At 40.1% G+C, this 13365-nt stretch overlaps 2 protein-coding genes across 2 annotated transcripts; one reads left to right on the forward strand and one right to left on the reverse strand.

Annotated features, from left to right (window-relative positions):
* Positions 1-1420: 1420 nt before the first annotated feature.
* LOC112558282 (carbohydrate sulfotransferase 1-like) lies at positions 1421-8716 on the reverse strand. Its single transcript, XM_025228647.1, has 5 exons — positions 8281-8716; positions 4692-4788; positions 4334-4418; positions 4038-4200; positions 1421-3371 (listed from the first exon to the last, which is right to left on the reverse strand). The coding sequence occupies exons 3-5, from the start codon at positions 4371-4373 to the stop codon at positions 2546-2548; spliced, it is 1029 nt and encodes a 342-aa protein (XP_025084432.1). The 5' UTR covers positions 4374-4418; positions 4692-4788; positions 8281-8716; the 3' UTR covers positions 1421-2545.
* On the forward strand, positions 8268-13059 carry LOC112558111. The gene is given in 6 exon segments (XM_025228321.1): positions 8268-8348; positions 8795-8903; positions 11010-11205; positions 11207-11251; positions 11946-12194; positions 12640-13059. Coding segments are annotated over 6 exon segments (1008 nt in total). The 3' UTR covers positions 12968-13059.
* Positions 13060-13365: the final 306 nt, after the last annotated feature.

Genomic DNA, 13365 nt, shown 5'->3' on the forward strand with positions numbered 1-13365 from the left:
TTGTGCAGAAAATGAACTGCAATGTCTAGTAGCGGATAGAAGAATACACAGATAAGTTAGAAAAATAGTTTAGTTTGAATGAGATTATCTTTCTGCTATGGTGTTGATACAGAATGTTGCCGAGGTGTGTTTTGTAACACATAGGAGTTGTTTTTTTTTAAAAATATGTTCACAATACACAGAACCACTGAAACGTTATCTGTAGGCTGTGTAAAAGAGGAACAGGTTGTTTTCCCAAAATGATAAATATAATGAATAACAAAATTTATTAAAGACAATGTGCCTATCTCCACCAGTAAAAAGACCAGCAGTAATATTGTCACCACCATGAGCTATAAGTTTTGGAGAAAATATGTTTATCTCGTCTTCCGTTTTCTTACCACCTTTTTAACAGCGGCCTTCTCTCCTTCCATTAACAGTCTGACAAACGTACATCTGTTGCTCAAACAGTGAGTAGACAGCACGGTGATCGTGTGTGCTCTCCTCTCCTTTTCATCTCCAGTATTTAGATATTTGTGTGCTCATATGCATTATAAATCTGACTGTCATCATTTTCTGTTTATTAAAAAGTGTCTTTTGTAATTTTTTAATTATATGCAAAGTGGAAATTAATTATTATAGCACTGGAACAAGAAAACAAAGGATAAAGGGGAAAGGGAAGAAACCCTGTCGTAACTATTTCAAATGCAGCATTCCCTCCCTTGCCCTGCTGGCTTGCTGGATAGTCGCAAAACTAATTTGTCACCGCTAGTTATCCCCCTTTGGCGATGTCAGACTAGCTAACAAACATCTGTCTCGGCAACAATGAGCCGTTGTCAGTGAACAGGGACTGCTACTGATGCAGTTGATTAATACTTGCTTCGCTTGCCTCCCCTAACATTCAAGAACATGTGCGGAGTGAATAGTGAACATGTGAATAGTGCGGACAAAAGGGTCACAGGGAAACAAGATAGAAGACAGTGTGCCTAGTTCCACCAGTAAAATGACAAGCTGTAAGTAAGAACCGGGGGACGAAGTGGGAAGGGATACTTAGGGGGATAAGTATGTTTTTACCCTCACACACCTTACCTGTCCAATGCTTGAGTTGTGGATTCTTCACTAAAATGTGTGATGAGGTGTGGATACTCGAAAACAGCTAAAAAATGAATTGAGGGAGACAAAAGTATAAGGAGATGAAACAGGAACATCTGCGAGTATCAGTAAGTAAAGAGTGAATTTTGCATGCAGCTAAATGAGGAAGAAATAAGTTTTTACATCAATAAATGTGTATCAGATTTTCATAATGTTATCTTCTATTTGTAGTGGTAGAAAAGTGATTATCGGCAGTCCATTGTAACTATAAAGTAAAAATTCAGTGCTGAAAAGTAACCATATATCAAATTAAAAAACTGACAGAACTTTATCTTAAACAAACGCACAGTTGAAATGTGTTTATAGTTTATTAACAACATTACACATGGAAAATCTCACTCAAATACACCCACTTAGTAACAGAGAATCAGTAATACAATGATCATGATTGTTGTTCCATTGTCTGAAAATGGAGATTTACTTACCAGTCTGTTGAGTGAATTTCCGTTTGAACATTTTAATTGAATGTCACATCATGCATAAACGCACCCACCTCCCACTCTTAGCATGCGCCGACATCTACGAACTCTTTTCACTCCACAAAAGAAAAGAAAGTTCTCCCTTTACAGGTCCTGTCATCATTTAATAACAAGATATAAAACTTCCCAACAGCACACACACACACACTCTTACACTACCTCAACAGAAACTATGCCCGTCTTGTTCTCTCACACCCTCACATGTAGATATTCACTGGATTGTCCCACAGACTGATGGTGAGACAAAGTCACAGACCTGGGGTTATGTCCTCCTGTGTACACTCTGATTTCCGTTCTAGCGGTCCAAACTTTGTACATCCAGAAACACTTATTGCATTGCTAGAACATACGAGGTGCTGTTTTGTGTACAATCCCCAATGAAAACGCCTCAGTCTGCGTCTGTAACGAAGTCTGGTCTTGTGCCAACGGTCTCCCTCTCCGGGCGAGCATCGACCTTTACACTCTCAGCCCATAAACTGTGCCTACATTGAAAAATGGGTGTAATAACAAATTGTAAACCCTAGTACATTCGAGCTGAACTTCATTTTTACAAACCAAAAAAAAGCACCTGCCGGGCTTTGCGGCACAGTTTGGAGGAATATAAACCTTCATCATGCTTTTTAATCTCAAATTAAAGTCGATGTAACAGCTGTGGATAAATAATGACGATATGTTTCTATCAATTGATTATTTCGAGCTACAACAACCAAAGAGTGCGAGTAAACTGCAGTTGATGGTGTTCAGGAATGCGACTATTACAGATCTACTGTCATTTTAATTCTTGTATTTTTATACTCCTGTTTTTTTGTTGTTGGTTTTTGTTGTTTTTTTGTTTTGTTTTGTTTTTTTTTTGTTTTTTTTTTTGGTTTTTTTGTTGTTGTTTTTTACAGTTTCTTCAACATCAGATAAAAAAAATCATGAAAACACCAAAACATTTAAATTCGTACGCCTTTGAATATCACATCATCAAGTTTTAAGCTGTGATTTGTGGACCGAAGTTCCTCGAGACTGGTGACAGGCAGATAACCCAGCTTGTCGTAAACGTACTGACAGTTTTTATCGATGACTTTGGCATGATGAAGAGGCAAGAAGGAGCGCCAGGTGTATGCGGCAGTAGATGAGTTAGCCCTCGTGGTACTGTAGGAGTGCATGGACTTTTGTCCCGCAGACGTCTTGTTGTAGACGAACTCGTACACGTCTCGTGTGAAGTTGAGCTGCAGGAACTCGTACATCTCTTGCGAAACCTTCATGGGCGCCTCCGCCAGGGTCTCGTACCTCAGCAACTTGATCCGACCTGGGTAAGCCACGAACAGCGGCTCCAAGTCATTCAAATCACTCTGAAAAGTCCGGCAAAAGTTCTTGGAAAAGGCGTCCACCTTGTCCCACTCGAAGTTGCCAAACACTCTCTTCTGGGATGTTATTGTGCCCCTGGGGTCACGTATGAGGTAGAGAATGCGCAGGTCCTTGTGTGACGCCATCATGCGGGCGGCTGCAGAGCCCGTCATGCGAATAGTCTTGACCATGCGCACTCGGTGACCCAAGCAATCCTTCCGGGTTTTCAGAAAGCATTCCAGAGCCTCCTTGGCTGTCATTTTAGGAATGTGGATGCATTTCCACAGAAGACGGCTATCCAAGGAGTTGCGGAGCTGGTAGTTGTCCACGTCCTGAATGTCGACACTTTCGAAGCTGCAGTTGAGGAACGCTTGGATGATCTGGATTGATGACTTGTCAAACTGTTCCCGCGAGTTGTTTGGCAGCCAGCTGAAGAAAGAGTCAGCGTTCATCGTGCTATCTTTAACTTTTGACATATTTATTGCTCGTTTTCGTCAAATTAAACATCTGTTTCAAAACACTTATTTTCCGTCACAAACCTGATATAATAATAATAATAATAATAATAATAATAATAATAATAATAATAATAATAATAATAATATAATAATAATAATAATAATAATAATAATAATAATAATAATAATAATAATAATAATAATAATAATAATAATAATAATAATAATAATAATAATAATAATAATAATAATAATAGTAATAATAATAATAATAATAATTAAAGAAGAACTGTAATTTGTTCTTCAACATCCAGTGTTTGTGAGAATAAAGAGTTTGCTGGTAAGCACGACACACTATTAAGCATGTCCTACAGGGATGCGTGCAAGGAGGACGTCGACGAGGCAAACAGAAGACATGGTGGTTGAATAACAAGGAGTGGACATCGTCAGATGGGATACCTACTGAAAGAATGTCCCACTAGCTCTCCTATACTATTACTTCGTCTCATCACGTCCCCCTCACCACTGCTCACAATTAATGAAGAGACAGAGAGAGAGTTGCCGAGATTGAACTTACCACAACCTTGTTACTCATAAAAGATCGGTTGCTAAGTACAAGCATTTGAAGTCATCTTACAAGTGATTGCGTCCTTCCTGAAGCCCGATGGTTCTCCTCAGGAGGTTGTATAAAGGCTCAAAAGTGTAGAATATGTCTGGATGCCGCTGAATAATGGCCGAGGTGAAGGACGAACCGCTGCGACCGTACGTGAACAGAATGATTTTGCGGGCTGGGAACAACACTGAAACGAAACCATTTCATATGCAGTTGATGAGGCTAGGGACTATGCGGCTATTGCTAGGGTGTTTGAGAAATATCAGCAACTGTGTTCTCTAAGTACATATGGCTTAGACGCCAGCGCCAGCATGTCTTACATTTATCGTTGCTTTTATCTTCCGGCAGAATCCGCCTCATCAAACGGAAATCGAAGAGAAGAGATTTGGACTTGTAATATAGATCCTGCCAACACGTGTAAAAAGGGTAATCAAACAGTGTAATAATATTTCTAGTAAAATAAAGGATACATAGTGTCATAAAAAGACTGCTGGATACTGGACAAGGCTTGTCATGACATCAGTATATACTGTTTTAATTCAAGGAAACACAAACAACTTGTATTATATTAATAACAATATAAAAGAACATATAAGAAGAAGTGTCTTTAGCGCTAATAACGGAATGAAGGTGGTAAAGATTGTCACACAGATTGCTATAAGGAATCAGTAATACTACCTTGCAAGCTGTTGATAAAACCAAAGAACAACCACACGCCCGGCACTAACAGCAACCACAGCCACCGGCGGCAGGTGAGTCTGGTGCATAGTCGTCTCTGTCACATGTCAAAACAAAAACAGGATCACAGGTACAAATCCATGTGCACACTCACATCAGCATCCTTAGGCAACGTGGACACCATCTAACCCAGGAAGAGATTATTTGCGATGCGCGTGCGCTGGACTGAGGTATCCCGTCGCCTTTCCGGTTTTCGTAAAAACTGGGCATCATTATTGTTTATATGTTAGTCATTAATTGTCCATGGCAACCTGAACTGAATGCAAAGGCCGATACAAATATTTGTCACTTTTTCGCATACAAAGATCAGATAAATAAGACTGGAATAATTATTTGTAAGATCTGCGAACGGTCGCGACAAGCTTCAAACAAGGCGGCAGAGAATTATGGTATGTTTAGGATGAATTATATTATTTTTAATGCACTTTTTTCCAGTCATAAAATCTCCTAGAAAAGCCTTCCTTATAAAATATTTTCTACAATATCAAAGTGTCTATAATCTTTCCTAAATGACGAAAGAGCAAAGCAAACAATCGGTGTATAATTTTTTTCCATTTAAACGTGTCTGTCAAACAGTTCCACCCCGTACCTCTCTACGGTCAAATTTCCAGAGATGTTTTTTGAAAAAAAGAACTACAGAACAGTCAATAAAAAGGCTAGAGACATAGTAAATTATGTGTTTAACACTATCTTAGTCTTGTCCATCCCTCACTGTGACGAAGCAGACAGAAGGCGTGTTGTAGGCGTGGAGACGACCACGTGTTTGCTTTAGTCTCCGTGTGAACAGAGCGTTCAGAGGGCGCTGCTCACGGTCTGTTGGTGGTGTGCACTAGGGAACATATTCTCTCGACAGATAGGCACCATATTGTTTGGCAGGTTGTTGCTACTTACGGGACAGCCATTAATCATGTACAAAGTGTGTCGATAGGTTTCGCTGTTTTCTTCCACGACCGCCTCAATCGAACGGTCCGCGAAGTTACTTTTGTTTATGACCCAAGCTGGTGTAACCGCGGTCAATATACAGGTGATACTTTCTTTGTAGATCTGTGTAAACCACCATTTTCAGCGTGAATGGGCTGTCTGTGTGTCTGCCTACCTGTACATTTGCACGTCTGTTTTACATTTCTGGATGTTTCTGTCTGTGTGTAGGCTGTATCTACACATCTGTGTGTACACATCTGTATGTACATGTTTGTATGTACGGCTGTATGTACAATCTGTATGTACACATCTGTATATACATGTCTGTATGTACGGCTGTATGAGTTTGTATGCATGGATACCGCTGCTGTAGTTTCAGAAGCTCAGTAAAAGGTAAAATTCGTCTAAGGGTAATTAAACCGTTGAATTTTATATTCTATGTAACTCGAGATGCATTTGTCAGTAATAAATCTTCAGCTAACACTTAATACAATTTAAGCATTTACGATGGTGCTGTCAAATACCTCGTACAAGACATGTCATTTATACAAGGCTAAGTAGATGAATCATTTAGCTAAATTCATGAAATTAAATTACAGCTAAATCTAATTCTTTGCTTCACAGCCATATTTTATTGGCTTCCACTGAACACCTTGCAGTATCTAACATACTAGGTATTTGCTATAGTAAAAAAAAAAAGTATTTTATATTCATTTCTTGTTAAGTTCTTACATGAAATTAGTTTATTCAGAAAATATTGATAACAGTAGCTGAAAATCACATCAATGTGTTTATGCAGAAATTTTTTTTTAGGATGTGCATATAACCATCTAAGGACCGTTTGCGCAAAATGAAAAAATAAATAGGCATATTTCAACATTGTAATACTGTTTCAAGTTGATGTTATCATTATTGACCTGTTCTTTTACAAGCATCAGAGAACTACCAGCTCTCTGTGAAAACGACATCTGATGATATGTATCACCCATAAAGAATGTCGATATGAGGTAAATATGATTTAACATCAACATGCACGCAGACGTCGAGGCTGTCATGCGCGCGCGTGTGATCGTGTGTGTGTGTGCGTGTGTGTGTGTGTGTGAGAGAGTGTGTATGTGTGTGTGTGTGAGCGTGTGCGTGTACGTTCGTGTGTGTGTAAGAGACAGAGATAAATAAACCAAAAGACTTATGGCTCCTGTCATTGGCCTATGAACTTTGAATCCCTTTTCAACGAGGAGCCAACTGTCTAAGGAAATGTAGACGCAAAGAGCGATAATGACAGCGCGTAAAACATTGTTTATGTCCATGTGGACATCGTATATAGAGTTGGGGATGAAGCAGTAGATATGATTCATAAAACCAACAGCTTTATCTCGAGATGACAGGTTTACGTTCATCCTGTAGCTTCTCGTGCCATTCAGATGATTGGTATCGTTCTCACAACGAGCAACCTTTGCCTCTTTTCGTGTCCTCTCCCTTTCCATTGAATGACCTAAACTTTGATTCCATTTTTCTTAGTCAATAGTTGTTTATTTTATATTACGATTACATCTTCGTTTATTATTATTGTAATTTAGTGCAGTGTAGAAGTGTTATTTAGTGAAATACAGGGCGAGTACAGGGATGAGGTTGGAGTTATTGTCATAAGATTGGCTCAGCACCCGACTAGTCTCCAAAACTTTCTTATACAACTTATTCGCCTGAAGGAAGTCTATTCGAATACGTAGGTTCAGGTGCGCTTCAAAATGTACAATTACTCGACACTTTTAGTCTTTTTAGTTTCATTACGTAGTCACTCATTGTAAGCAGGTGCAAAACAAGGGCTCTGTGCCGAAACATCTTTCTGATGTGTGACTGTCCAATTGTTCATGTATGGAATGCATTTAAGATTAATTAAGTCTATGACTGTCCCCGCCTTTAGAATAAAGTAAGCAGAGGGGACTGTTCTCAGAACGAGACTTTCTATCCACACCTGTTGTTTCGTGAAGACGCTCGGCAATGTCCTAAGGTCAGCTGCGTGTGACAGGGTCAGGCAGTGCACGGAATGCACACCTGACACCTTCAATACCCATCCACAACCCAACTTGAAGCTAAACACTAGACAAACGAGGTAGCACAGACACAGAGGTATTCTTTGATGAGGACATTTGATGAACGGGGCACATACCCTCCGTCTGATTGGGGTACAGGAGGTCCCGGGTTGGCCCCTAGACGAGTCATGCATGTTACATTAACACCTGCACTCGAACTGCCCTTCCGAGACGCTGGTGCAGCACCTGTGACCAGACCAGTTACTGGTGTGTAACAAATAAACAGATGGAGCGTCCGGTTCCATTGCCAACGAGGGTTTTAGGCCATTTTAAGAGATGATGAAAAAATAAAATTAAGCAATACACAAAAGCAGCAGCATCAGTTCCCACAAAATATCAACACAACAAACCTACAGCCCTAGCAAGTGTGTGTGGACGGCTGTAGGTATGTGCACGTGTCCAACTACAACACCATTACATACAAGATTACAGCACAACATTACACACAAGATGACTACATAACATTATTACACAAGATTATCTAACACACGGAAAAGACAAGGAGATGGCTATCATACCTTCACAAAAGTTGCTGTCGCCATGGATGCAATTTTCAGGTGTCGGCCAGTGGCTTGGTGCTGTGCAGGTAAGGATGGCTGGCATCCCGCCTGACGTCCTGCTCACGTCTGCTGGGCTGATTTGTCGCTGTCGTCAGGCGATGACAGACCAGTGCGAGGAGACGACCACCGACACCTCATCGATCTGGAAGCAACACTGAGAGCGCTGAGTGATCAGAGGCAGCGACCTCGTGTTCTCCGCCTGCTTCATAAATCACCGCGAAATGGCTGATGGCTGTAGATGTTCATTGATCAGTGATGTGCGATCTCTCCACGCTCTTCTTACCTGTGCCATCGCGTGTGCGCGCTTGTACGCGTGTGCGTCTCTGTGTTTGCGTTGTCTTCGTGCACGTGTGTGCATAATTCGATCTTTTCCATGGCAAATCTTATGCCCTCGGAAACGGCGTTGGAAGATAAGTTCTGTAATACTTATTTGTGGCGTGACCATCAATTGGTCTGTCAATGGAAATTATAGAACGACCTCGGGCCTTCAGAACTTGACAGCAAGTCTTTTGTCATCCCTGTACACTCTAAAGGATTTCTTTCTCCTGTGATATTCAAAAGTTCATCATTTGGTGCTAACAGTAAACTATAATATACATCAATTCATCTATTGATGTTCACAGTAAACAAGGATATACATCTGGTCGTCCATTGGTATTAACAGTAAACTTAGACATACTTCAGTTCATTCATCGCGCTAACAGTAAAATATTGTTCTCCTAACTTTATTTTTTCTCAAATCTGAATACTATTTACATATAATACATCAAGAAATTGTAGTAAATAGGTGTGACCTATCTGTAAAGTGATACAACAGATTCCACCTTATTCTGTGCGCTCACGACAGAACCCATCCTTCCAGGACGGGGATTAGTATTTTTTCTGGTGGGGGTAGTGATAGTATTTAGGGGATTAGTAATTATGTGTTATTATTATTTAGTAATTAGTATTTGGGAGATTAGTATTAGGGGATTAATATTTGGGGGTTAGTATTAGGAGTTATATAGTATTATAATACGTGGGTGCTAGCATAATTATAGGGATTAGTCTTTTATGGGGTAGTATTTGATGCTCGTTTTGAGGGATAAGAACTTGGGAGATTAGTATTAGGGAGGGGGTTCTATTTGTGGGTTAGTATGTGGGAGATTAGTATCAGGGGTTAGTATTTTTAAAAGGGGTAGCATTTTGCGAAAAATGTCTAGTCTTTAAAAGGAACGGTAAGAAATTAAACTCAGGCGGGTTTTGAAGTAGCGGGATTTATCCACAACCATCTTTACTTGAAATTAATAGTATTAATAAGTTGAGATTTTTAATGCACCATTTGGAAATCTTGGTGCTTGTGTCTGTGTTCGAAACTTTTAAGTCATATGGTTAACTCCTGGTTTGTCGCTAATTTTTTCTACGGCGCACTAAACTCACCATTATACTGTCCACACTGTGTATTATGTTGTCGTTATACTGTCCACACGTGTGTATAGTCAGAATTAGAGATACATTCGCCTTCTGCATCAGTCGATCTGAATAACTTACAGCACTACCTTTGAATCAGTGACACAACTCGTCTGGTTACTCGTATTCACACTGTAATACTTCACAATCTAAACCCGTTCTTTCTTCCACTGTTTGTTTGTTTGACAAATGATTTAGCGCTGTTTGGTGACGTCATGGGTCTAAATTAGTGATTATTAACTCTGATTGGTCAAAACTTGTGGGGCCCTGTAAGGGATTCATTCCCCGCTGGGCGCCCCAAAGGTGTGGAGGGCGTGATGTGGGAGGGGTCCGAAGTCAAACTTATATAAACATGCTCAGTGACCTCATCTTTACCTACCCACAGTGTACATAGAGTTGTGGCTGGGTTGAGAGTCGAGATCCTGGAAGCTTACCGGCTAATAATTCGAGAGTGGGCCTAAAGTGAAACACTAAAAAAAAATAAAATAAAATAATAATAAAATAACGGTAACGGCATCAAACGGCTTCTGAAACAAAGACGAAGTTCTGCAGGAGCACCCAGCACATCGTCCGCGAACAGCAAGTACAGTATCAGGACATCCCTCTCTTGAAAACCTGAAATTTCCATATGTGCAAGGCCAGATTTGTTCACCTTTTACTTTAATATCAAATCATTACAGAGATGTGTTTTATATTTCATGTTGTTTATAATAATTGATGGGACATTGTCGATTTTTATTTGACTTAGTTTAAATATGCGTTTAGCATAATATGATTCAAATTTACTTTTTTATTTATGGTAGAGCGAACTACAATTGTCTACGCTTACTACTACTTATATATGTATCTATAAAAGATTATATTTTATGTTTTGATCAACAACAGAGGCTAAAATGGAAGAGACCGTTGGTCGCGACGTGTGGTTGATAGTTTTGTACCAGCTGAACGCCCTCCTCTTTGTGCTGTCTTAGTCTTGAACGGACTGACTAACGCTCCAGAATGTGAGTTAGCGACCTTCGTACGTCAGCTGACATTAATGAGTTGAGAGAGGCAACTTTAATTGCACAATAAACTTTACTGGTGTCAGTTCGCTGTTTTCGTGACCACATAATTTTCCTAGTGCTCACAGTTAATCAGTGTCAGTCTCCTAGCAACCGATGTTTAGTGTGTTTATTTTCTTTGATCACTTTCTAAGCTCCTTGTAGACTACCTTATTAAATTCAGGTGTTTGGTTTCAGTGGGTTTGTTCCAAGGCCCAGCTGGGAGCAAGATAGACAAATTCTATTTGCCAGTAACACCTGCTGGATGGACTTTCTCGATCTGGGGCTTCATCTACACCTGGCAGGCTCTGTGGGTCCTATACTCACTCTCGTTGCTGTGTCGCAGCACTGACCACGGCCCGGCATACATCAGTCCCGTCGTCCTCAGTCCCCCGTATGGTCCTCCTCTTCATGGTAGCCAATGCATGCAACATCGCCTGGTGAGTGAATGGCTAACAACCTTTGAGTAGTCTCTCTCTCACACACACACAATTTGCTTCATTGACTTTGATTAACCACACATTTTAATGCAGCCGGGGGGAAAAAACTATGAGCTGCAGCACAGTGCCGATTTTCAGATTTAACAAAATAAATAACAACACAGTGAAAAAAAAATGTTTGCACATTTATTGTTGTACGTCTATTTCTAAAATAGTTGCTATACTTATAAAAAAAAAACAGCCTCTCTAAATCTTAATTATTTGGATGATTTAGGAAGAAATGTTACGGGGAGACAACTGCATATCTTAGTTTATTTAGCTATAAGGATTTACTCCCCTTGGTTGCACTTTGAAACAGCCTACTTTATTAAAATTTTTGCTCTATTGTTCCTTTGATTTCAAAACATTTTAGGTACATATTTTATCCAACATTAAATTACCCTCTTAGATATAAAAAAAAAATAATGTCACATTAAAAGTAAGAAAAAATTGTCTCTCTATCTGTGGGGTTCCCAACAGTTTCTATTGAACAATACCTTTTGGATGTCAACGATAGTAATCTATTTTTGAGGGTAGTAAAATAAGTAAAACATTTTCTGTTTACATTTAGCCTTCGCCCTATAAAGGGGAAGAGTTGCACAATTCTAATAATGCAAGAACGATGTAGATTAATGCAATTAATATATGTGACTAGGTTGTTCTTGTTCGACCAAGAAAAGATCGAAGCTTCCCTGGTCGTCCTAGCGTGTCTGGCCTTAAGCCTAATCATCTGCCTCGCCCTTAGCTACAGGAGCATGAATGCAGCCTTGCCAACATTCCTCTCGCAGTCCCGGCAGCTGGACATCTGGCTGCTGCGCATTTTCTTGTTCAATGGGCTGGGCATCTATGCCTCCTGGACCTCCATAGCCACAGGGCTCAATCTAGGTTTAGTCATCGCCTATAGGTACGTGCGTGTGTGAGTGCGTGCGTGTGTGCGTGCGTGCGTGTGCATGTGTGTGTGTACCTGTCTATTTGTATAACAAACATGCGTATGTGTTGGATGCTCAATAGCTGCGGGGTTTAAAACCTAACGTCTTTGCTTTAAAGCTCGGCCTCGTCAGGGATCACAAAACTCCATTGGTCTACCCAGCAGCCACTTTGATGCTTATACCGATTATTACTGTATTCCACAAACGATTTGAATGTTCTGTATTATGTGTGTATGTATAAGAAAAAAGTCTGCAAAATTCATATTTTACATTTACATATGACGGGCAACTTCCAAGATGAACTATGTATAAATGTGTATAATAAACTAGATAATAAACCTAGATAATAAACTATGCGATAATAAACAATGCGAGATGATGATGATGATGATGATGATGATGATGATGATGATGATGCAGCTTTAATGTTGGGAACTCCACCGACATGGCGGGTACTGTGACCCTGGGTGTGCTGTTGGTGAAGCTTGTAGTCTATGTGCTGACCGACCTGTGTGTACTGGACCATCACAGCCGCTACACCATCACACCCTACCTTGTCGTTGTCATCACTCTCATCGGCTCCATGGAAAGAAACTGGCAGGCAGGGGCGACTAACTCTGTCTTCACCGCCGTGCTGCTTGCAGTGGGTGTTGTTTGTTTGCTCTGCAAAGTGGTGTTGTCAATATACCGTCATGTGACGAAATCCTCGAGCACTGGTGACAGTTCTGAATATATCGATATGTCATGATACATGGATGCAGTATTTTTTCATGTGCTTTATTTTTGTATGCTATACATGGACTGTATGCATGGCTAAAATAAAGCTAAAATATCTTTAAGGAAGATGAGAATTTTGTTATAGTCGGGAAATGTTACACCATTCCCAATGAAAAAAAGCATTTCTAAGCCGAGCATACAATTAAAAAACTGATTATGTTATTTGTTGCATAATTGGCACTGCATACCTTCTTCACAAACTCCAGAAAGTACAGAACTCTGCTGCACGTCTGGTACTTAGAGCAGGAAACGGGACCACGCTATCTCTCTACTTTGTTGTCTACACTGGCTTCCCATTCGTTCTCGCACCCAGTACAAACTGTCCGTGCTGTGTTTAAATGTCTTTGCTGGCACCTGCCTTGATTATTT

Source organism: Pomacea canaliculata, linkage group LG2 (genome assembly GCF_003073045.1).
Source record: "Pomacea canaliculata isolate SZHN2017 linkage group LG2, ASM307304v1, whole genome shotgun sequence".
NCBI classification, from domain to species: Eukaryota; Metazoa; Mollusca; class Gastropoda; order Architaenioglossa; family Ampullariidae; genus Pomacea; species Pomacea canaliculata.

Coding starts and splice junctions, on each gene's coding strand:
- LOC112558282 (XM_025228647.1), bottom strand. CDS start 4,373: ATGAGGCGGATTCTGCCGGAAGATAAAAGCAACGATAAAT. Junction 4,201..4,333: donor AGATAAAAGCAACGATAAAT/GTAAGACATGCT, acceptor GTTTCGTTTCAG/TGTTGTTCCCAGCCCGCAAA. Junction 3,372..4,037: donor CAGGAAGGACGCAATCACTT/GTAAGATGACTT, acceptor CTCTTTCTTCAG/CTGGCTGCCAAACAACTCGC.